Source organism: Erinaceus europaeus, chromosome 10, assembly GCF_950295315.1.
Source record: "Erinaceus europaeus chromosome 10, mEriEur2.1, whole genome shotgun sequence".
Lineage (NCBI taxonomy): Eukaryota > Metazoa > Chordata > Mammalia > Eulipotyphla > Erinaceidae > Erinaceus > Erinaceus europaeus.
In genome coordinates, this window is record NC_080171.1 from 47,184,405 (window position 1) to 47,209,747 (window position 25,343).

Here is a 25,343-nt window from a genome sequence, read left to right on the forward strand (position 1 = left end):
ACAACAAAGCATGATGGGTAAAGCTGAAAACATATGAACTTATCAAAAAGAATTTTAAAAGTAGTCAGACTATTTCTAAGACTTCGTGAAAACTATGGTGGCTATCCTTGAGGGCAACATGGGCGGGGGGATAAGAGGAGGGCACATAACTGTGGTTGGTGGTGCAGTGTGGAACTGTTCCTCTGTAATATATTATCTTGTAAACCATTATTAAATCACTTATGAAACTTAAAAATAAAAAACATAATTTCAGAAAAAATGTATAGTATAAAGATTATAAATTCATTTGCAAATAAAATATTTTAAAATGCATAAAACAATAATATACAATTAAATAATCAAAAATATCTTATAATTTTTTCAGAATAATGAGAGATTTAACATTTCTCAACTTCTCAAATGTCCAGCACCTAAAAAAAAAAAAACAGAAAAAACTTTGATGTGGTGTGGGAGGTGGTACAGTGATAAAGCTTTGGACTCTCAAACATGAGGTCCTGGGTTCGAACCCCAGCAGCACATGTAACAGTGTGATGTCTGGTTCTTCTTTCTCTCTCCTCCTATCTTTCTCATAAATAAAATTTAAAAAGAAAAAGAAAGAAAAAACTTTGACTATTGGGGCCAGGCAGTGGTGTACGTGGTTAGTCACACACATTTCAGTGTACAAGGACCTGGCTTTAAGCCCCTGGTCTCCACCTGCTGGATGGGTAAAGCTTGTTCATGACTCGAACCTGGATCCTTGAGCATTGTAAAATGTGCACTCAACCAGGTGCAGTGAATTCTAAGAATAGCATATCATACTGGCATTATAAAAGACAATTACTGTTACATGCAACAATCTGGATATATAGTATTAGTGAAAACAATGTTTGGTCACTAAAACTTACTAATAAAGTAAAAATGATACTATTTTTATTGGGGTATTAATGGTTTATATTCAACAGTAAACTACAATAGTTTGTACATGTGTAATATCATTTTCTTTATTAGGGGATTAGTGTTTCACAATCGCCAGTAAATACAATAGTTTGTGCATGCATAAACTTAGTTTTCCATATAACAATTTCTTAGTTTTCCACATAACAATTCAACCCCCTCTATGTCTTTCTCTGCCATCATCCTCCAGGACCTGAACCTTCCTTCCCCCTCCACCCAGAGTCATTGATTAAAGGGAAATGCGAATAAAGGCAACGAGATACCATTTCACTCGTATGAGAATGTCATACATCAAAAAAGGTAGCAGTAACAAATGTTGGAGATTTTGTGGGGACAAACTAACCTTACTCTCCTGCATTGTTAGTGGGAATGTAAATTGATCCAACCCCTGTGGAGAGCAGTCTGGAGAACTCTCAGAAGGCTAGAAGTGGATTTACCCTATGACCCTGCAATTTCTCTCCTGGGCATATATCCTAATGAACCATGCACACCCATCCAAAGAGATTTGTGCATACCTATATTCATGGCAGCACAATTTGTAATAGTCAAAATCTGGAAACAAACCAGGTATCCAATAACAAATGAGTGGCTGAATAAGTTGTGGTTTATATACATGACAGAGTACTACTTAGCTATTAAAAATGGTGAATTTGGCTTCTTCACCTCACCTTGGATGGAGCTGAAGAAATGTTAAGTGAGATCAGGTAGAAAGAGAAGAATGAATATGTGATGATCTCACTCATAGACAGAAATCGAAAAATAAGAACAGAAGGGAAAACACAAAGCAGAACGTGGACTGGAGTTGGGGTATTGCACCAAAGTAAAAGACTATGGGGTGAGGAAGGAGCATTCAGGTCCTGAAGCATGATAGCAGAGGACCTAGGAGGGGTAAGATTGTTATGTGGAAAATTGAGATATTACACCCATGTACAAACTACTGTATTTTACTGTTGACCGTAAACCATTTAATCCCCTCCAGTAAAGAAAAAAATGAAATAAAAGAAAATACTTTGCATAGAAAGTAAAAAAAAAAAAAAAGAAACTATTTAGTGGTCAACTTCTTAGAAAGAGATGTAGTAATGAGTGTATTAGTTTGCTACAACCACCTAGAATTTCAATAGCCAATTGTAGGTGTCATGTGACTTGGAGTAATTACATCGTTTTTTCTATATAATTATTGCATATTAAAATTATAAGAATAAACAATACTTTTTAATGGAAGAGCACAGTTAAAAAGCTACCAACAGAGATATAAACACATGTGTGACCCTAGATCACTAAAAAACTAAGCAATTTCATATTGTTCTAATAATAAATTATCAAAATAAACATTAAATCTCTACAATAAAAATAAAATTCCTCTGGTTTCTTTGGTATAGAAACCAGAGGAATTTCCAAGTTATTATGTTTGACTTTTTCTTAGGACTTCAGAATCACAAGGAAATCAGTGGGAATAGGATCATGTGCTAACTAAGTACTTAAAGGGCAGAAAAACTCAGCAAAGTGAAAGGGGATTAGTAAAGGATAGAGAAAAGGGCCAGCCCCTCCCAGTTTGGAGAAGTAGGTTTGGGATTAGTTATGAGGCAGAAGCCACATGCAATTAACAGCTTTGACATCAGGGAACAAGCAAATATAAATCACTCAGCCCTAAGAGAGGTTCAGCAGAGACACCCATCAGGAGTTTGAAGGTACTGAAGAGAAGCTCTGTGAAGAATGGGTAGACTCCACTTAAAGCTACATTTAGGATAGGAGAATAACTTGATGGACATCTGCTCCCAATTCTTTTAGCTCCATGGTTAAATATAAGTAATATAATTAATAGTGGTGACTTGCTAATGGATTCTGTTGATATATAACACTCAAGATAAGCATTTTTTATAGGTATACATTTTAAATGAAGAAAAGTAAATAACTAGAATAGAATATTTAATTATTTAGGCATTATACATGTCAGGTTTCTAAAGGTAAGTTGTTAATTTTATTATCTGTTCAAAATGCCATATTTACAGATATGAAAAGGTTTTTGACAGTGAATAGGTAAGGGTTCATCCTATTTATAATAGTATGAAAGAATGTATAATTATTGTTTGTTTTTTGTTTTCTTTTCAGCTTGATTTTTAATGTGTGTCACTCCTTGTCTGCATCAAGGGTTGAAAGCCAGAACTTTGCCTGCATACTTGCTTCAAGCAGAATGAAAGATTCTAAACTTCTCTCTCTAAGATGCATCATCTTGATCCTGCTTTTTCTTCATCAGGTCTGGGCTCAGTTCCCAAGAGAGTGTGCCACAGTTGAGGCTTTGAGAAATGGTGTGTGCTGCCCAGACCTGTTCCCCCTTTCTGAACCAGGATCTGACCCTTGTGGCTCCTCATCAGGGAGAGGCAGGTGTGAGGCAGTGACTGCAGACTTCCGGCCCCACAGCCCTCAGTACCCACACGATGGCCAAGATGACAGGGAGCGCTGGCCTACTCAGTTCTTCAATAGAACATGTCATTGCAATGGCAATTTCTCAGGACACAACTGTGGAACTTGTCGTCCTGGATGGAGAGGAGCTGCCTGTAACCAGAGGGTTCTCACTGGTAAGTGAGGATATGAGTAAGTACACAAAACTGTATGAGACTCAGATTATTTAAGGTGGAAAAATATCTACAAATCAAGTAGTTCAGCCCTCTCTTTAAGCATCAGAGAAATTGAGGCTTAGAGAATTAAGAAAAGAAATTTATTCAGTTTTAAAAGTTGAGTATGGGGGCTGAGAGGTGGCACACCTGGTTAAGCACACACATTACAGTGCTCAAGGACCCAGTTTCAAGCCCCCAGTCCCCACCTACAGGGGGAATGCTTCACGAGTGGTGAAACAGGGCTGCAAATAGAAGGAAATGTTAAGAAAAATGCCAACAATAAACAGAAATAAACTCAACAGGATCACAGAATCATAACATCTATAAGTAAAACTGAAATAAATAAATAAAAAGAATCCAAGAGTAAGTTGAAGGGAGAATGAAAGAATGAATGAGGAAGGGGAGAGAGAAATAAAGCCTAAAGAAGCAATACCAAGTAAGTGAGTAAAAGTAACATTAAGCAAGTAAAGCATTAGTGAAGTATAAAATAATTAGAACACATATAAAAAATTATCATCTGGGGGTCAGGCGGTGGCGCAGCGGGTTAAGCGCAAGTAGCGCAAAGCGCAAGGACCTGCGTGAGAATCCCTGTTGGAGCCCCGGCTCCCCACCTGCAGGGTAGTCGCTTCACAGGTGGTGAAGCAGATCTACAGGTGTCTTTCTCTCCCCCTCTTTGTCTTCCCCTCCTCTCTCCGTTTCTTTCTGTCCTATCCTACAAATAACGGCATCAACAATGGTAATAATAATGACCACAGCGAGGCTACAACAACAAGGGCAACAAAAAGGGGGAAAAATGGCCTCCAGGAGTGGTGGATTCGTGGTGCAGGCACCGAGCCCAGCAATAACCCTGGAGGGAAAAAAAAAAAAATTATCATCTGAAAGTAAAAGGAACATCGTGTATTACAAAATGATTACATTCATTTTCTGCCCATCCCCTCAAAGCGGATATTTTCATGTTTGAACTTTTTATCCCTAAAGTCAGGAGAAACCTTCTGGAATTAAGTATAGAGGAAAAGAACCGCTTTGTCCGTGCCCTGGATATGGCAAAGCGCACAACACACCCTCAGTTTGTCATTGCCACCAGAAGATCAGAAGAAATATTGGGGTCAGATGGCAACACACCACAATTTGAGAACATTTCCATTTATAACTTCTTTGTTTGGACACATTATTACTCAGTCAAAAAAACGTTCCTGGGGGCAGGTCAGGAAAGTTTTGGTGAAGTGGATTTCTCTCATGAAGGACCAGCTTTTCTCACATGGCACCGGTATCATCTATTACAGTTGGAGAGAGATATGCAGGTATGAATAAATTATTTCATCTTTAGATCCTTTAAAGACAGGTTCCTGACTTGTAAATTGTTCTAATTCACTGTGTTCTAAATTTTCAAAGCACTATAACAAGACAATTTCACGTAATTAATCTGCCTTTGAACATTCTATTAAGTTTCTTCCTAAATTTACTTGTTTACTAGTTTTTATCTTTGTGAAGTGAAAAAAGGAATATCCATGGTGAGGATGCCATTTATGATATTTATAGGTGTGTAAGAATCAAAGCCTTGTTGGTTTTAAGTTTTTAGCTTGTGAAGGATTCATTCATATAGAAAATGTTTTTAAAAACATTTCAATAAGGTACTTTTATTTAAAAGGCACTGGATTTTTTGTTATAAAAAAATTCTTGGCCCACACACAGTTATTTTTCCTATTTTTTTCAATAAAATTAGCTCAAAATAGCTTATATTAACTATTCACAAACATATCTCAATATTCTCTTTTCCAATTACTATGTTTTTGAGAAAAATGTTATGATTTAAAAATAAAATTTTACATCACTATATCTCAACTAGGAGATCAACGAGTTAAGCACATTTTCTATATGAATGAATCCATCACAAGCTAAAAACCTTAAAACCAACAAAAATGTCAGAGGACATAAAAAGTGTTTAGACTCATTTATTGATTTGCAATATGCTGTACATAAAACTATTTCAAGAAAATACATGATTGAAGTGGAGATAATGTATTAATGTATAGAATACAATAATTATATTAAAGTATTAATTCCATATGTGATTTGAGATTATTTAAGTGAATATATATGTGTCTCTGAAGCTAATAATTTATAGGTCGGATAATAAATCATTTAGTAGATTATGAGTAGATAAATCTGTCATTTGTAATTGGCTCTAGATCTTTATATCATCAAATAATTTTCCCACGGGGACACCAAAATGAAAGGGCAGGTGGAAAGTATCTAAAAGCTTCAATTCTGCCTGTGTAAACTTTAACTTCTTTGACTTATATTTTAAAAATCCATAGCACAAGAGATTCAACAAATTACAGTTTAAATGTAATGTAGAGTTAAATGTCACATGAATATACTCCAGCTCCCAAATGTCAGCAGCTGAACCACAAACTGACTCTTAATGATCCCTTAGAAGCTGTCACTAATTTTTCTGAACCAGAACAAAGGCTTCCAGAAGATTACTCTAAACTCCAAGAGATCAATAACTGTGAATGTCTTGGAGAGATTTTGCCCCTTTAAGATGCCCCTAAGGACAATGAAATGCTTTCTAGAATGAGTTTAAAGTGAAGATGACAGAAATGTAGTAAATGCTTACAGGGTGAGATAAAACAATGGGAATCCTTACATTTAAATTCCACAGTCTAAATATAACCCCCCAAATGCCAAAAGAAATGAAAAGTTAAAAGTGCAACATCCTTTAAAGAATCCAATAAGATAATTACACGATCTTGAGTCTAGCATTTTTTCAAATGTTGGAATCAGCTTAAAGGGAAATAAGGTCTGTAGTTTAAAGAACAGTGTGCATGAAGAAGTGGTCTGCTTCTATTTAGTATTTCCTCTCCATGGATTTTGGAAAGATGTAAATATCTGATAGGTTTCTTCTAAAGAAAAGGGTCTCTGTAAAACACCTTTAATTCCCAGATTAATACATATACAATGCCTGTATATCCTGCATTCACTCACATTGAACTAAAAAACAGAAACAAAACAAAATATTATTTCATATAACATCTTTGTAGACTCAATCTGATTCCAGACCAATAATTAGTGATGTTTAAATTAACAGTAGGAAGATGGAAGTAATAGAAATGTTGTTCATATTTGGTATAACTAGTAAAAGGTAATAAATTATATGCCTAAGAAATAAAGTAAGTCCTCTCCCCAACACCCCCAAATTATTTGCAGAAATATCTGTATAATTGAGTTCATATTCACTGTTGCCTACATCATTCATTCCCTTTTGTAGTAAATCAGAAACTTTGTCAAAATAAGGTATTTAATTACCTTGACCCTTCTGATACCACTGACATATAATTGGTTCATAAATGTTTTAAGAGTATTGTATACAAGACTGGCAGAAGTAAACCAAAGAAGGAGAATTTAAAGAAAAGAAGAGAAACCTAACTTAGAGAATATCTGTGATCTAGGACATGTTGCAGGATTCTTCTTTCTCCCTTCCTTACTGGAATTTTGCGACTGGGAAGAATGTCTGTGACATCTGCACTGATGATTTGATGGGATCAAGAAGCAGCTTTGATTCCACACTTATAAGCCTGAACTCTGTCTTTTCTCAATGGCGAGTGCTCTGTGAATCCTTAGAAGACTATGATACCCTAGGAACTCTTTGTAACAGTAAGTTCCAAATAACACCTAAGATACAGAATTCCTTAATCTGTTAAGAGGTTAAATGTGATACCTACACGTTCTCCATACCACCAAAGATTCTAACTAAAATTTCTTTTTTTAATATTTTTCCCTTTTGTTGCCCTTGTTGTTTATCCTCAGTGTTGTTGTTATTGTTGTTGTTACTGCTGTCATTGATGTTGGATAGGACAAAGAGAAATCGAGAGAGGAGGGGAAGACAGAGAGGGGAGAGGAAGATAACCACCTGCAGACCTGCTTCACCACCTGTGAAGCAAACCTCCTGCAGGTGGGGAACCAGGGACTTGAACCGGTATCCTTACACTGGTCCTTGTGCTTCGCACCATGTGCGCTTAACCCGTTGCGCCATCGCTTGGCTCCCCTAAAATTTCATCTTATTATAAAGATTCAATGTAAACTGGGGACCTAGGAAATTCAAGAAAATTTGTAAATAATTTCAGGAAAAAAATGAGAATACCTACACATTTCAGATTATTTTTTCTTGAGCAATTTGGTCACTACATCACCCATTTTATTTTGAAATGTCTACTTGTATAAAGTAATCCTCTTAGAATGCATAGTACTGCTTAGCAGTCATGTGTCTTGTGCTGGAATTTCACAGAAAATGTTTCCCTAGAAAATTTAAAATATGTAGAAGGAAATAGAAGTTTTACGGGGATAAGAAACTATTATTAACATATTTTTAAGTATTATATTACATTACTGTAATAATGATAATGAGATGAGACTAATTTAATCAGCAAGTTAAGAGCCAAAGGTGGTATGAAGAATTTAAGAAAAGAGAAATTCTAGAGGGTCCAATGATTAAGCAGGTATATTACTGTATGCAAGGACCTGGATTTAACCCACACACACACTCCTGCAAGGTGCATGTTTCACAAGCAGTGAAGCAAGTCAGCAAGTATCTTTCTTTCTCCCTCTCTATCTTTCCTTTCTGTCTTAATTTGCCTCTGACCTATCAAATAAAATATAAAAAAAAGACATTCTGTATAGAAGATATCTTCCTGCTTTCCAGCTCTCTCACAAAAGTGAATACAGTAATAGAATACCTAAATTTACTTAGTATACTTTCTCCAGTAAGTGGAATACCACTTCAACTATAGTTCAAGCTCCTGTATGTGTATCTGTACCTGAGATTTAAAAAAAAATGATTTTATGTATTACATATGAGGGGTGTGTGTGTGTGTGTGTGAGAGAGAGAGAGAGAGAGACAGAGAGAGAGAGACAGAGAGAGAGAGAGAGATTCAAAGCATTCCTTCAGTACATGTAGTACAATGGTACAAAGGACTGAACCAAAAACCTCAGATATGAAAATCTGAAATGCTTGACCACATCAACCATGTCCCATACACTATTCCTGAGCCTTTTCTTCTCTTCCTTAGATCATATTATTGTCTATGCCTGTACTACTAAAACAAGGTACTAATTATAAGAGCCCCTTTGCACCATCTGAATTGTCTTTGCCAGGAATGTATTTTGAACTTTTGTTCTTCTCCAATACAAAAACTACAATTATGTTCATAATATTTATCATATATTTTTCTAAGCAACACATCATATTATTATATAAACTAAGACTATTCTAAGTAGAATAAAAGATTTAAGTCATTTTTCACCATTAAAATAACAGTTAGCTGTATACAGATAGAAAATAAATGATAGTATATGGAATCTTCTTACATAGAGTCACCTGCATCCCATAAAGAATTTTGCTTCATACTCCCAGAGAGGAATAAAGAATAAGAAGCTTCCAATAGAGGGGATGGGACATGGAACTCTGGTAGTGGGAATTGTGTGGAATTGTACCCCAGTTAATTTAAAATCTTTCTAATCATTATTAAATCACTAATAAAAAAATTTTAATATATAAGGATAAATGTTTGTTTGAATGGCATGTTGAATGAGTGGTCACACCTTATGGTAGGGAAATGAAAATAAAGGATCAATATGTCTTCAGAGGCCTAGACATGGCTCTCTTGCTGACCAGGCTATTGTACTGACCTTGACGTTTTACAAACCTTCTTTGAGCATCTTGATGACTGGGTACTAAAATACAACATAATTTTTAAATGGGTAAATAAAACTGCAATATAGGAGGGAAGTAGAAAGGTTCTTTCTTGAACTATAACAGAAAAATATAGTTGCATAGCCAACTGAAAACTGCATATTTTAGATGAAACAAATTTCAAGATTACCCCTTGTCTCAGATTGATATATAAATTGCAAACCTTTTATTATACCTGTGAAAGAAAAAAAAGGAAACTAAAATTATACTTAGTACAAGATATGGTGCCAAATGTTTTAATATAGTTTCTTAAGTCTCATAGTAATTTTATAGTACTTCCCTCACCTTTCTTCTTACATGAAATTATCCAATTTCATAGTTTCATTGATCATTTCTATAAATTATCCATCTGCATACAAACATCTTTAAGTAAAACTTCAATAAGACAGTCTATGCCTATGTTTTCATATACTTGGTGCACAGTATCTTTCCAGTATTCCATTAATGTACCAAACAATATAATGAAGTGTGACTTACAGACACCTACATTCAAGTCAGTAAAATATCATTGATTCAGCTTAGAAAAATGCTTATTAACAATGAAAAAGGTTGTTGCCTTCACAATACTTCTCAAATCTTTATTTCTCCCATACACATAGGAACTTTTCATTCATTCTTTCATGTACTCTATTCATAGAATGCTAATAGTTACAATAGTAAAAGTTGTCCATATGCAAACAAATTTAAAAATCACTGGGTTCAATTAAACTAATTTAGGTTTTTCACTGTAAGAATTATACACTATGAGACTCCTCTCCACAGGCAAATTAGGATGCAATGTTTTAGACAGCCATGCAAACAATATTTTTTTTAAATTGGAATTTGTGAATAGTTTGTTGATTGGTAGTCCCCAAAGCATCAGCTTTAATTTATTTATTTATTTATTTATTTATTTATTTGCTGATGGGGGTCAGCCCCAGCATGTTATCAGGGTCCCTGATAGATGAGGGGAGTTGGCGCATAATGAGATGAGAGACATATCAACTGCTTCAGGAGCAGGAGAAAGGTGTCTCTGCTTTCTCTTCTGCAGAGGTTTATTATTTATACATTTTTTCACCGGGATACAACATATGTAAATTTATTTTTTTGTAGAATTATTTGCACAACTGTTTACCATAAAATTAACTTCTTATTTTAGCAGTTAATAATATAAAGTCTTATTATAACCTATTTGTCTTGAGCAAGCTTCTTGTAAACAATAGATGTAAAGCATCTATTGTTTCTAAAAGGTCAGTTTCTACAAAGCAGATTATCTTGTTTAGCCTGTCTGTTTTCTGGCAAACACGCACCTAGGGGGGACAGGGCCTTGCTAGTTTCTATATAGATGGTAACTTATTAACCTCAACCTGTTTGCCTTTAGTGTAAACCACATGACCAAGGTATTCATCATAGCTGTCTGTAAATGGAAGAGGGTGGTCAGTAGGTGGGGGTAGTTGGTATGGGCCCTTACACTTTGGGAGAGACTACAATCTACCATCTATTGTATAAGCTACCCAAGGTGGCTCTTGTGCCATGGGAAGAACCCAAGGTTCTTGTTCTCTTGTATCTATTTAGCCAATTTGGTTCTGTAGTAGCCACAGGCTGGGGACAAACAGCTCTTCCTCTGTGAATTTTTTGATGAGTACAGTAGATTCTGCTTCTAGGCCATCTTTGGTCCTATTAAACTCACTGCTGTGTATTTTTATGAACTTTCTCTGTAAGGTTCTTAGGATTAAAGTAGCCAATAAGTCTCCAAATTATCTATGTGATCATAAGCAAAAGGATGAGTAGCTTCGGTTTTACCTAAGACTTCCCACTTTGCAGGCAGCCTCAGTCTACCCGGACTTTGTCAGGCAGTAGACTTGACTTTGCCTCCACTAATTTGCCTTCAGGGTTATCACTGGAGCTTGGTGCCTGCACTATGAATCCACTGCTCCTGTAGGCTACTTTGTTCCCCTTTTGTTGTCCTTGTTCTTTATTGTTGCTGTTGTTGTTGGATAGGACAGAGAGAAATCGAGAGATGAGGGAAAGAGAAAGACCTGCAGACCTGCTTCACCACTTGTGAAATCACCCCCTTGTAGGTGGGGAGCTGGGGGCTCGAAGCGGGATCCTTGCATCAGTCCTTGAACTTCACGTCATGTGCTCTTAACCAGCTGCACTACTGCCCGGCCCCCTCAGCTTTAATTTATAGGTTAGACAGTGGTATCTGAAAGGTTTTAGTGATAATGCAGACCTAAAATACTGCCTATGCATTTTTAGTGTCAATTTAGGCATATTTTTGCTTTTATATTGTATAAACAAGTTTATATAGATGAATAATTAGGTACTAATAATCATGGTAATTAAAAATTATACAACATAGAAAGCTTTATGAATGAGGTAACATTAATATAAATAGATGTTTAAATAGCATCTCTCTCACCCCAGTGAATTATCCTACATACCTTCTCTAAAGCATAGGCACTCCTCTCTGGAAGCCAAAGAAAAACACTAACACAAAATGTCCCTCATCATTTTCCTTTACTCCCACCTGACTATGGCATCTTCCTACCCCTTAATGAAGTGAATATAATGTTTTCATTTTTGTCTTTTGACTTCATCCAAATATGATCCTGGTATAGCTTTCCATTTTCCCCACCAAATACTATTCTACACCAGCACATATTTCAGGCACAAATAACTACTTAGTATCCATTATATGCCACAAATTGTGCAAGTAGTGGAGGATATAATTGGTGAGCATGTCAGAGTTCTTGCGATGATGAATTTTATATTAAATGCAGTATAAAAATTACCATCTTGTGTTACTACTTCTGTCTGAGATGTTTCACTTATAACATTTCTCTTAATACACCTATAGAAATTCTCCTTAATTCTTTGGGGCTTTTTGAAAAGTTCTTTTCTTTAATGAAATTCTGGAACCAATCAACTAGGAATGTTTTTTTCCCCTTTTCTCTGTCTATATATCTCATTCCTTTCCCCCACCTCTTCCATTGCTTGTTTCTGGGTCCCTAAGATATCGATGTTATTAGTATCATCTCTTTGTTTTCTTATTTTTGCCCTTCAAAAAGATGAATTATTTTATGCTAGTTATATAAAAATCTGTGTTGGAATATAGGCCACTTCCTAAATAAGTGTTAAGTCTTTTTTTTCCTAAATTCTGAAAGGTTAGAAAAGTACAAAAATCCACGTGTGTGTGTGTGTGTGTGTGTGTGTGTGTGTGTGTGTGTGTGTGTGTATGACAGATTTCAGTAGGGAATTAAGTTTACAAAATTATTTTGGCAGGAATCAATTTTCCATAGACTTTTCACAGTAATGCATTCTTTTGAAAGAAACATATATTGATTTAAAATATTCTGGAACTTCTCTGTTATTTTATACATTTTTCTTCAGGTGATTTTTATGTATCACATAAATACCCAGATTTTCTCACACCAATGCCGCTAAAGATACATTTTAAATATGACTTTTGTCATGAGGTAACTGCCTCTCCATGTTCATACTATGAATAAAAAATTAAAAACAATACTAATACCTCTAATCATTCTATGAATCTTTGCATAACCTGTCTTTTCCTTAGGCACTGAGACTGGACCAATAAGAAGAAATCCAGCTGGAAATGTGGCTAGACCAATGGTACAACGCCTTCCTGACCCACAGGATATAGCTCAGTGTTTGGAAGTTGGCTTATTTGACACTCCTCCTTTTTATTCCAATTCTACAAATAGTTTCCGAAACACAGTAGAAGGCAAGTCAATATACAAATGTATATTTCTGTGCAAAAAAAATTGAATGCCATATTGATCCTATCAATTTACACTAATAGCACTGTTTGTTATGATTACAGACACAGTTCTCTGTTAACAAAATAAAAAAGAAATTTCTTAAAGAAAAGTTATTGGAGAAGGGTGGGGGTAGGGAAGACAGTGGTGTCCCCAGTTAAGCACACTTAGTCCCATGTGCAAGGACCTAGGTTTGAGCCCCAACTCGAGACTTGCAATGGGGACAGTTTACTAGCAGTGAAGCACGTCTGTAGGTGTCTTTCTTTCTTCCTCAATGTCCCCCCACTCCCACCCCTCTTCAATTTCTCTTTTTCTTAACAAATAAAGTAGAGGGGGAAGGAAGAAAAAAATGGTTGCCGGGAGCAGTGGATTCATAGTGTTGATGCCTAAACCCCAGCGATAAGCCTGGTGACAATTAAAAAAATAAAGTGACAGATAATGAAAAAAAATTATCATAGAACAAATTTTTGGAAGTTATTTTCTAATCTCATAAATCTCTAAAAATTATTTCTGGTGGCATGCCAAACGTGCATAGATGCATGCACACGTTTCTATTCAAAATCTCTTTCAAACCAATGGAATAAAGATTAAAAATTGAGGGCTGGAAGCATAGCACAGTGGTTGTGCAGAGGACTTGCATATGCGAGTGGTCCCAGGTTCAATCCCCTGTGCCCCAGTAGCCAGAACTAAGCAGTATTCTGGTTAGAGCATAGTAGGGAACTAGCGCACCCTAGTGGAAGACACCCAGTTGGTGCTGGAAGTGGTGGACAGATACTGTGAGGTAAGAAATTGTACTCATGTGATGACTACTCTCATGTAAATCATTATCTTCTTAATAAAATGAAAAAAAAAGATTAAATATCCAGAACAATTAGTTGATATACAGTAAAGCAAAGCTTTAATATATTTTTACTTAAGTCTTACTATCCTGTAACATTTTAAAGATCTAATTATTTAGATCTGTATCACTGTAATTTTTTTTCAAAAGCCTATAAAAATTTAAATTAGCATCAGGGATGCTTCGTTTTTTTCTTATTCAATTCAGTGTTTTAAAGCCCAGGAAAAATGAAGTCCAAAGACATAAAAATATATTTGAATTTTTTTTTCTTAAGATAGAAGGAGATGGGGAGAGAGGGTGTCTGAGAGTCAGGTCACAGCACTGAAGCTTCTTTCAGCACCATGAAGGACAGGATCAAACCTAGGTCAAACAAATGACAAAGCGGCACACTATCCAAATGAGTTATTTCATCAGTGCTATATTCAGATTTTCTAAGGGTGGTGTCTTTGTAAAATAAAACCAAACAACCTTTTGTTGTGTGATACCTATTAAGGGTTTTCATACTAATAACTATACATGTTAAATTCCCCAAAAGGGAAATTGACAACTTTTCCCCATCACTAGAGATAGATACTTCATATAAAAATCTAGTAGTTATTTTCAATCATCTCGCCTTTTATCATAAAAATATATGTCATATTGATATATAAAACACATAGCACATGTAGCAGTATATATAAAACATATATATGTGAAAAAGAGATTACCAGAAGTTTTTGGACAGCAATCTTTCAGGTGTTTAAAACTAGTACAGAAAAAGGAAAGCTCTGAGATACTATAACTTCTATACAAAAATAAGTTAACTTTCCAAAAATAAATATGCTGACAGTTACTCAAAATAAGTAAGATAGAAAGAATAAGTTAACATCTGGCAATTTAACTTAGAGGACAATCAGAGTGGTGTTCTCCCAATTGTGTCAGCATTTTCAGTAGAAGCTGGAGACTTCTACTATTTCTACGTAACCTATGCTTGTCTTGTCAAAATAGAACGTTCTACATATTTTGACTGTTATCTTTTGCAGGGTTATTATTTTTAACCTACAGGCTACATTTAGAATGTCATGCCACTAACCTAACCTAGTTCTGGTTATAGCTAACAAATGTCACCAACCATAGGTGCAGAGAAGCAATGCTATTATATTAAGGGGGGAAAATTGACCTGACAAGCTAAGGAAAAAATGTTTCCCAATATAAATACTGCTGTTGAACTGAAAATAATTTATCTGGGAATGTATCCCAGTGGTAGAATATAGCCTTACATGTATGAGACACTATGTTTGATCTATGGAATTTCGTTCCCAAAATAAAATATTTATACTGTTTTTTTTTCCTATTTCCATCCTTATTTTTATATTTAGGTTACAGTGAACCCACAGGAAGGTATGACCCTGCTGTTCGAAGCCTTCACAATCTGGCTCATCTATTCCTGAATGGAACAGGAGGGCAAACCCACTTATCTCCAAACGATCCTATATTTGTGCTCCTGCATACTTTCACTGATGCAATTTTTGATGAGTGGTTAAGGAGATATAACGCTGGTGAGATATCTTATATGGTCAGAAAAGATTGCAAATGGGTGGGGTCAGGTGGTGGTACACTTGGCTAAGTGCACATGTTACAATGCACAAGGACCCAGGTTCAAGCCCCTGGTCCACACCTGCAGGGGGAAAGTTTCACAAGTGGTGAAGTAGTGCTGCAGATGTCTCTCTGTCTCTCTCCCTGTCTATCTCCCCACTTCCCTCTCGAGTTCTCTCTGACTTTTCACAAATAAACAAATAAACTATTTTTAAAAAGATTATTGATGGGATAGTTATCACTCTAGGCCAAGCAACTGACACACACAAACTATTTCACCCATAAGAATATAACAACTTTAATATTAACTATAGTATCTAGTCACTTCTAAACAAGTGAAACCACTTCGAAAATGTATATGAGAAGTCTTTCAGACTTATTACTATAAATTACATATGTTAGTATTCACTGGGATTAAGGAGACAACTTCTTTTCATTTTTCTGAAAATTGACTATCCTGCTTTCCTAATTTTTCTCCCTCAGCTACTAATGGGTTCTCTCACTGCTTTTTAATCTGAATGGGAAAACCTTAGAGAAATTTTCTTTCAAAAAGATAAAAAAATATATATTCATAATCCAGTTGTGATATTTATTACTTTTATGGTCTCTTATAAGTGGAAATTTTGCTCAGCTTGAAAAGTTAGTTGGATTTTATATCACACCATATGCTTTAAGTTCACTTTAATGCATACTTTAAAATATTATTTAAAGGATCATTTTCCCTTCTACTCTGCCAAGAGAGTCCTATTACTTTCAAACAATGAAAATGCTTCTACTGGTTAAAACATCATAATTTTTCATATTTTGAAAAGTTTTAAATTTTTACTTCTTTGCCTTTACTATATCATGTATATTAACATAGTAGAGACTGTTAATTTATATAGTCAATATGACCAGTCTCTTATTTTAATTCAATTGCAGTTCCTCAACCATTCACATTTACCAAATCTTTGAAAAACATTTACTAATTATAAAAAAAATGTTGTTATTCTTCTGTGTTCGCAATCATAGTATCACTTTATATGTGTATTAACATTACTTTCATTATAACAAGTAAACTAGAAGTAATAGGTTCAGAATTTTACAAAATAAACTTTTAAGATATAGTTCCTGGGGGCTGAGAAATTACTTAACTGGTGGAGTGTACACCTTACCATTTGCTAGGAGGACCCAGGTTCAAATCCTTGGTCAACACATTTGGAGTACTATGCAAAGGGGAAACTTCACAAGTGGTGAAGCAGTGATGCGGTGTCTCTCTCCTTCTAACCCCTCCCCACAACTTATAGCCTCTCCCCCACCGTGTGTGTGTGTGTGTGTGTGTGTGTGTGTGTGTGTGTGTGTGTGTGTGTGTGTGTGTAAAATTTCCACAGGGAACAGTGGAATTGCACAGGCCTGGAGACCAATAAAGTGACAAGGAAAATAAGCAAACAAATAAAATATACTTTCAGAAACTAGACAGCAATGAACAGAATAGGTTAGTCATTCATAATTTCATGATTTTTAAAGGAAATTGGATTCTGAATATTCTCCTAAGTGAAGCTTTATTTCAACTATAAAACCATGCATTCCTTTACCTTTCATATCTAAATTGAGAACACAATTATTTCACACTTATAACAAGTTATTTAAAAGTATATAAATCTGGGGGTCGGTGGTAGCACAGTGGGTTAAGCGCACGTGGCGCAAAGCTCAAGGACCAGTGTAAAAATCCCGGTTCGAGCCCCTGGCTTCTCACCTGTAGGGGAGTCACTTCACAAGCGGTAAAGCAGGTCTACAGATGTCTATCTTTCTCTCCCCCTCTCTGTCTTCCCCTCCTCTCTCCATTTCTCTCTGACCTATCCAACAATGATGACAACAACAACAAAAATAATAACTACAGCAACGATAAAACAATAAGGGCAGCAAAAGGGAAAATAAAAAATAAAAATAAAGTATATATATCTTAATCAAAAGTTCAATGAATAACCAGATAAAAATATTTCTGTTTCAGCGTTCCTCTTACTTCCTTTCTTTGTTCAATTACAACATAAGATCTTTCAGATACATGCAAAGATTTTACTGAAAATATATTTAGGAATGAATTATGAATTATTTTTCTAAACATATCAAATATGTATAACTATAAAAGACTTTAAAATCATAGAACTATTTTAGTAATAATGAAATATGAATCACATTTTAATCTAAATTAAAAATCAGTCATTCATATTGTAATGTCTGTTATAGTATATATTACTCAGACATAAGAGGTAGTACAACATAGAACATTCAATATCTAATTAATTCAATTATAACTTTTTCAACCTAGAATACTATGACTTTCAAGTTTTAAATACAGTAACCTGGCAGCTCAGATTATTTTTCATAAGAAGCAGTTTATATGTTTCCCAGACAAATCACTGAAAGAAATGAAGTAACTACAAATATACACTTAAATCCTTTTCCAAGTACTATTTATCCCATATCATGCTACCCCTGTGTAATAGTAAAATGAAAAAGGAAGTTCAGATATTTCCTTGAAATACTGATTTAATTTTTAAAATGTTAGTAAATGGGATTATTAAAGCATATATTGGTTTTATTTTTAATGTTCCACCAACAGTGCATAATTGCCTCACTTATCCCATACCTTCAACATTTATTTCCAGTTATTTTGATAAAAGTAATCTTACAAATTTTGAATTAACTAATAATTTTCTAACGATTAGTGATATTTAGTAACATTTCATCACATTGTAGAACAATTTATTTTTTATTTTTATACAATTTCTTTTTTTTTTTCCTCCAGGGTTATTGCTGGGCTCAGTGCCTGCACCATGAACCCACCGCTCCTGGAGGCCATTTTTCCCCCTTTTGTTGCCCTTGTTGTTGTAGCTTCATTGTGGTTATTATTATTGCCATTGTTGATGCTGTTCATTATTGAATAGGATAGAGAGAAATGGAGAGAGGAGGGGAAGACAGAGAGGGGGAGAGAAAGATAGACACCTGCAGACCCGTTTCACCACCTGTGAAGCTACTCCCTTGCAAGTGGGAGGCTTACTCTGGTCCTTGCGCTTTGCGCCACATGCGCTTAACTCACTGCGCCACCGCCCGACCCCTATTTTTATACAATTTCTACTTGTTATTTATACCATGAAAGCTGAACAAATATTAATTCAGCACCTTTTATTTCCTACATATTACTTTAAGTACTAGAAATAAAATAGAACATAAGACAAAAATATTTTCCTCCTATATAGGTACAGTTAACCATAAACACATGTAAATAAGTGCACAGTTTTTAAATAAAATAAAATCTCTATAGATAAATAAAATCGTGATTTTATTTGTTTAGGGAGTCATATGTAGATATATTGAAGAAAATCCCCCCACCCCAACATAAAGAAACAAAGGAGGCTTTTGCCCTTGTTGTTTTACTGTTGTAGTTATTATTAATGTCGTCGCTGTTGGATAACACTGAGAGAAACGGAGAGAGGAGAGTAAGACAGAAAGGGGGAGAGAAAGACACCTGCAGACCTGCTTCACCGCCTGTGAAGCAACTCCCCTGCAGGTGGGGAGCCGGGGGCTTGAACCAGGATCCTTAAGCTGGCCCTTGCGCTTTGTGCCACGTGCACTTAACCCGCTGCACTACCGCCAGACTCCCCAGGTAATACATTTTTTATAAATAGATACTTTAGCAGAATTCACACACACACACACACACACACACACACACACACACGTCACCTGTCTCTGGGGCTCAGTACCAGCATTAAGAATCCACTGCTCCTGGTGGCCAGTTCCCCCCACCCTTTTTTTCCATGTTATTCACTAGTATAGAGAAATTAAGAGGGGAGGGGGATACAGAAAGGGAGAAAGATAGACAGAAACCTGAAGACCTGCTTCACCACTTGTGAAGCATCAACGCTGCAGGTGGGGAGCAGGGGCTCAAACCCAGGAGCTTGCGCAGAGTACTATGTGCACTTCACCTGATGTGCCACCACTTGCCCTTCTCAGCTGCCACCCCAACATGTTTCATAAATATACTACTATTAATCTCTGGCTCATATTCACTCCCAATTTTGGTTTTGTAACATTTCGTTTAGTATTTAATCGTACCAACGAAAACAGTAACAATATTTTTGTCACAAAGAGTCTATTGCTCCTTAGTCTCTGATATCAACAATTCAAATGATGTAAATGCCCATAATTTATATTTAAGTAGAAATGACAAGGACCTTGATTCAGAGCTTTGGTTTGTAGAACGAAAGTCTAAGGAATAATATGTATTTCACAAAAGTAAACAAAAGTAATGAAAAACACTAAGCAAAAATATTCGTGGTCAAGAGTAAACTTCCATTAGCTACATCATCACTAAAATTAAATTATAGATACTGCTATAGGAATTATAGGTATTTTTTTAATTTCTAGAAAATTAATCTTATTTTTCTTCAAATTAGGTAATTTAAAAGGAAAACAATTACCATGAGAAATGATAAAATGTTAGACTTTTTTGATTTGAGTTTTGTTTTATTAAATACATTTGTAGTCTACTTGAAACATTTGAATTCTGTTTTTGCATTGACTTTATTGTATTTAGTAACAAGGTGTCTTTGGCACATTTTAGATGTATCCACCTTTCCATTGGAAAATGCCCCTATTGGACACAACCGACAATACAATATGGTGCCATTCTGGCCTCCAGTTACTAACATAGAAATGTTTGTTACTGCTCCAGACAACCTAGGATATACTTATGAAATCCAATGGCCAAGTGAGTATAAAGAATGTATTTTATAGGGGGTGAGCATTAGCGCACCGGGTTAAGCACACATAGTGCGAGGCGCTAGGATTGCCTTAAGGATCCCTGTCTGAGCCCTCAGCTCCCCACCTGCAATAAAAAAAAAAAAAGTACTTTATACTATGTAATTTCCAAAACACAATTATCTTTAAAACCACAGTATGTCTGAGAGAGCTCCACCTACACTTAGGTTTAGAAGTATTCATTTGTCTTTTTTTAATTAATGATTTAATATTGATTTATAAAATTATGAGATAAGAGGGGTATAATTACACACCATTCTCACAACCAGAGTTCTCAGTCCCCATTCCCTCCATTGGAAACTGCAGTAGTTCTCCCAGATCACAGATAGGGGTTGACTATAATTTCTGTAACCATCTACCTATATTTATATATACATTTGCCCATTTTTTTCTTTTTTTTTACTTAATTTATTTTATATTACTTTTTTTATTTAAGAAAGGATTAATTAACAAAATCATAGGGTAGGAGGGGTACAACTCCACACAATTCCCACCACCCAATCTCCATATCCCACCCCCTCCCCTGATAGCTTTCCCATTCTCTATCCCTCTGGGAGCATGGACCCAGGGTCATTGTGGGTTGCAGAAGGTAGAAGATCTGGCTTCTATAATTGCTTCCCCGCTGAACATGGGCGTTGACTGGTCGGTCCATACTCCCAGTCTGCCTCTCTCTTTCCCTAGTACGGTGGGTCTCTGGGGAAGCAGGGTTCCAGGACACATTGTGGGGTTTTCAGTCTAGGGAAGCCTGGCCAGCATCCTGATGACATCTGGAACCTGGTGACTGAAAGAGTTAACATACAGAGCCAAACAAATTGTTGAGCAATCATGGACCCAAAGCTTGGAATAGTGGAGAGGAAGTGTTAGGGGGGTACTCACTGCAAGCTCTAGTGTACTTCTGCTTTCAGGTATATATTTTGCAGTAGTTTACGGATACGTGTGAACATATGCTCTCTCTCACAGAAACTGGTGTATATCTAGGTTTTGGGACTTTATTAGAAAGTGAACCACCTGAGATGAAATTAGAGTATACTATGAAAGGAAAGGTCTCACCTGAGTAATGAAGCTGAAGGGTTGTCATTCCACACATGAAGTCTCTGGACACAGTCTGAAGTGAAGCATGTTGAGGTGGCAATCATTGTGTTGGTTAGGTTGTGATCGACAGATGCAATATTATTTGATATGGATTGGGAGAGGCATACGGGAAAGTGGGCCCTATTCAAGGGTTCCAGGACTGGGGGAAGTAGGGGCTCTATAGTGGAGATGTGAGGTTCCTGCTGTCTTAGGGTTGAAAAAGACAATCGATAGTTAATGTTATCTTCACATTATTTGGTAATTGAGTTAACTTTGAAAAGTCCTTTTGTTAGGGTTAGCTGTACAGTACCCAGTATCTTATATATAGCTGTGCTATTGGTTGCTTCTGATCTACTTGGTCTAGGCTTTTGAGAGAGTCTGCATATCAATTACACAGCCTATATATTGAAAAGATTCAGTTTGTGTTTTGAAAAACTTCGAGACATACAATTGATTTTCCCCCTCATATTAATTAACTACTGATTTATATGACTACATTTTACTAGGAGTATACGTAAACACCATTCCCAACACCAAAAGACTGTGACCCCTCCAACCCACCCACTCCCACCCCCCACTGGCCCAGGAAGCTGCATGTCTACCCCTCACCACAGGATTTTTACTTTGGTGCCCTACTTACAATTTGGTCAGGTCCTGATTTTAGTTTCCCTCTCAGATCTTCTTACTCAACTTCTGTTGATGAGTGGGATCATCCCATACTCATCTTTATCTTTCTGATTTATCTCACTTAACATAATTCCTTCTAGCTCTGTCCAAGATGGGTCAGAGAAGGTGGGTTCATTGTTTTTGATAGCTGCATAGTATTCCATTGTGTATATATACCACAGCTTTCTCAGCCACTCATCTGTTGTTGGGCACCTGGGTTGCTTCCAGGTTTTAGCTATTATGAATTGTGCTGCTATGAACATAGGAGTACACACCTCTTTTTGGTTGGGTGTTATGGAGTCCTTGGGGTATAAGCCCAGGAGAGGCATTACTGGATCATATGGAAGGTCCATGTCTAGACTTCTGAGAGTTTTCCAGACTGCTCTCCACAGAGGCTGGACGAATTTATGTTCCTACCAGCAGTGCAGAAGGGTTCCTCTGTCCCCACATCCTCTCCAGCACTTGTTGCTGCTGTCCTTTTTGATGATGCCATTCTTAAGAGAGTGACGTGGTATCTCAATGTTTTCTTAATTTGCATTTCTCTGACAATCAGTGACCTGGAGCAGTTTTTCATATGTTTGTTAGCCTTTTTATCGCCTCTGAGGTGAATGTTTTGTTCAAATCCTCTGCCTATTTTTGGATGGGGTCATTTGCTTTTTTGGTGCTAAGTTTGCTGAGCTCTTTATATATTTTGGTGATTAGTTTCTTGTCTGATGTATGGCATGTGAAGATCTTCTCCCATCTGTGAGGGGTCTCTTTGTTTGTTTAATAGTCTCTTTGGATGTGCAGAAGCTTTTCAATTTGATGTAGTTCCATTGGTTTGTTTCTACTTTAGTCTTCCTTGCAATTGGGTTTGATTCATCAAAGATGTCCTTGAGGTGTAGGTGGGAAACTGTTTTACCAATGTTTTCCTCTAAGTATTTGATTGTTTCTGGTCTGACATCTAGGTCTTTGATCCATTTGGAGTTGATTTTTGTTTCTGGTTAGATAAAGTGGTTCAATTTCTTTCTTCTGCATGTTTCAACCCAGTTTTCCCAGCACCATTTATTGAAGAGAGCCTCCTTTTTCCATTTAATCCTATGGGCCCCCTTATCAAAGAATAGATGTCCATAGGTGTTGGGATTTACTTCTGGGCTTTCAATTCTGTTCCACTGGTCTGTATGCCTATTTTTGTTCCAGTACCATGCTGTTTTGATGATGATGGCTTTATAATATTGTTTAAGGTCTGGGAGTGTGATGCCTCCATTTCTGTTTCTTTTCCTCAAGATGGTTTTGGCAATTCTAGGTGTTTTCAGGTTCCAGATAAATGATTGTAGTGTTTGTTCTATTCTCTTAAAGAAGCTTGGTGGAACTTTGATGGGTATTGCATTAAATTTGTATATGGCTCTGGGGAGAATATTCATTTTGATGATATTTATTCTTCCAATCCATGAGCATGGGATATATTTCCATTTCTTGGTATCAGTTTCTATTTCCTTGTGTAGCGACTCACAGTTTTCAGCATACAAGCCTTTTACTTCTTTGGTCAACTTTATTCCTAGGTATTTGATTGATTTTGCTGAAACAGTAAATGGGAGTGATTTCTGGATGTCTTCTTCTTCAGATTTAGTGTTTTCATAAAGAAATGCCACTGATTTTTGTACATTGATTTTGTAGCCTGATGCCTTGCTATATTGCCTAATAACTTTCAGTAGTTTTCTGCTGGATTCTTTAGGTTTTTCTATGTATACTATCATATCATCTGCAAATAGTGAGAGCCTGATTCTTCCCTTCCAATCTATATTCCTTTGATTCATTTCACTTGCCTGATTGCTATGGCAAGAACTTCCAATACTATGTTGAAGAGTAACGGTGACAGAGGACAGCCCTGTCTAGTCCCCAATCTGAGGGGGAATGCTTTCAGCTTCTGTCCATTGAGTATGATGTTGGTTGTGGGTTTGAGGAATTTCCCATCTATTCCCATTTTTTGTAGAGTTTTGAGCATGAATGGGTGTTGGATTTTGTCAAAGGCTTTCTCTGCATCTATTGAGATAATCATGTGTTTTTTGGCTTTGCTTTTATTGATGTGGTGAATGACATTGATTGACTTACGGATGTTGAACCAGCCTTGCATTCCTGGGATGAATCCCACTTGGTCGTGATGAACAATCTTTTTGATATGTTGCTGTATCCGGTTGGCCAAGATCTTGTTTAATATTTTGGCATCTATGTTCATCAGAGATATTGGCCTGTAGTTTTCCTTTTTTGTTCTGTCCCTATCAGCTTCTGGTATCAGGGTGATGTTGGCTTCATAGAAGGTGGAAGGGAGTATTCCTGTTTCTTCAATCTTATGGAAAAGCTTAAGAAGTATGGGTACTAACTGTTTCCTGAAAGTTTTGTAAATTCGTTTGTGAAGCCATCTGGTCCAGGACTTTTGTTGTTGGGGAGGTTCTTAATAACGGTTTCAATTTCTTTGTCTGTGATTGGTGCATTTAGATTTTGTAGTTCTTCTTGGTTCAGTTTTGGAAGGGTATATGTTTCTAGGAATTTTTCCCCTTCCAGATTCTCTAGCTTGGTGGCATAAAGTTCTTTATAGAAGTTTCGCAGGATTCTCTGGATTTCTGTGGTGTCAGTTGTGATATCTCCTCCATCGTTTACAATTCTATTAATTTGAGTCTTCTCTCTTTTTTGTTTGGTGAGTCTGGCTAGGGGTTTGTCAATTTTGTTTAATCTTTCAAAGAACCAACATTTGGCTTCATTGATCTTTTGTATGGTTCTCTTATTTTCGATGTTGTTTATTTCTACTCTAACTTTAGTGATTTCTGTCCTTCTGGATGTTTTAGGGTTCCTATGTTCATCTTCCTCTAAGTCCTTTAGGTGTGCAGTAAGGTCGTTCATTTGGGCTTCTTCTTGGTGTTTAATATGTGATTGTATGGCTATAAGTTTCCCTCTCAGTACTACTTTAGCTGTGTCCCAAATATTTTGATAGGTTGTGTCTTCATTTTCATTAGTTTCCAGGAACATTTGAATTTCCTGCTTGAGTGAGTCTCTGACCCAGTGGTTCTCAAGGAGTATGTTGTTTAGTTTCCAAATTCTGTGACTTTTAATAATTTTCTATTTGTTGTTAAATGTTAGTTTTACTCCACTGTGGTCTGAGAAGATACTTGGGATGATTTCAATGTTCTTGAATTCATTGATGCTGTCTTTGTGGCCTAACATGTGGTCTATCCTTGAGTATGTGTTATGTGGATTTGAAAAGAAGGTGTATTCCAGTTTTTTGGGGGTGGAGGAGTCTGAAAATGTCCTAGAGGTCTAGTCTGTCGATCTCTTCATTCAATTCTCTTGTATTT

At 36.2% G+C, this 25,343-nt stretch overlaps 1 protein-coding gene across 1 annotated transcript in view; it reads left to right on the plus strand.

Moving 5' to 3' along the window:
* The first annotated feature begins 2,532 nt into the window (after positions 1-2,532).
* Positions 2,533-25,343, plus strand: part of TYRP1 (tyrosinase related protein 1) — a 28,585-nt gene continuing 5,774 nt past the window's right edge. The window contains 7 exon segments of the mRNA XM_007531593.2: positions 2,533-2,621; positions 3,043-3,509; positions 4,527-4,849; positions 7,001-7,205; positions 12,860-13,027; positions 15,258-15,437; positions 20,081-20,227. Coding sequence (XP_007531655.2) covers positions 3,125-3,509; positions 4,527-4,849; positions 7,001-7,205; positions 12,860-13,027; positions 15,258-15,437; positions 20,081-20,227 — 1,408 coding nt within the window. The 5' untranslated portion in view covers positions 2,533-2,621; positions 3,043-3,124.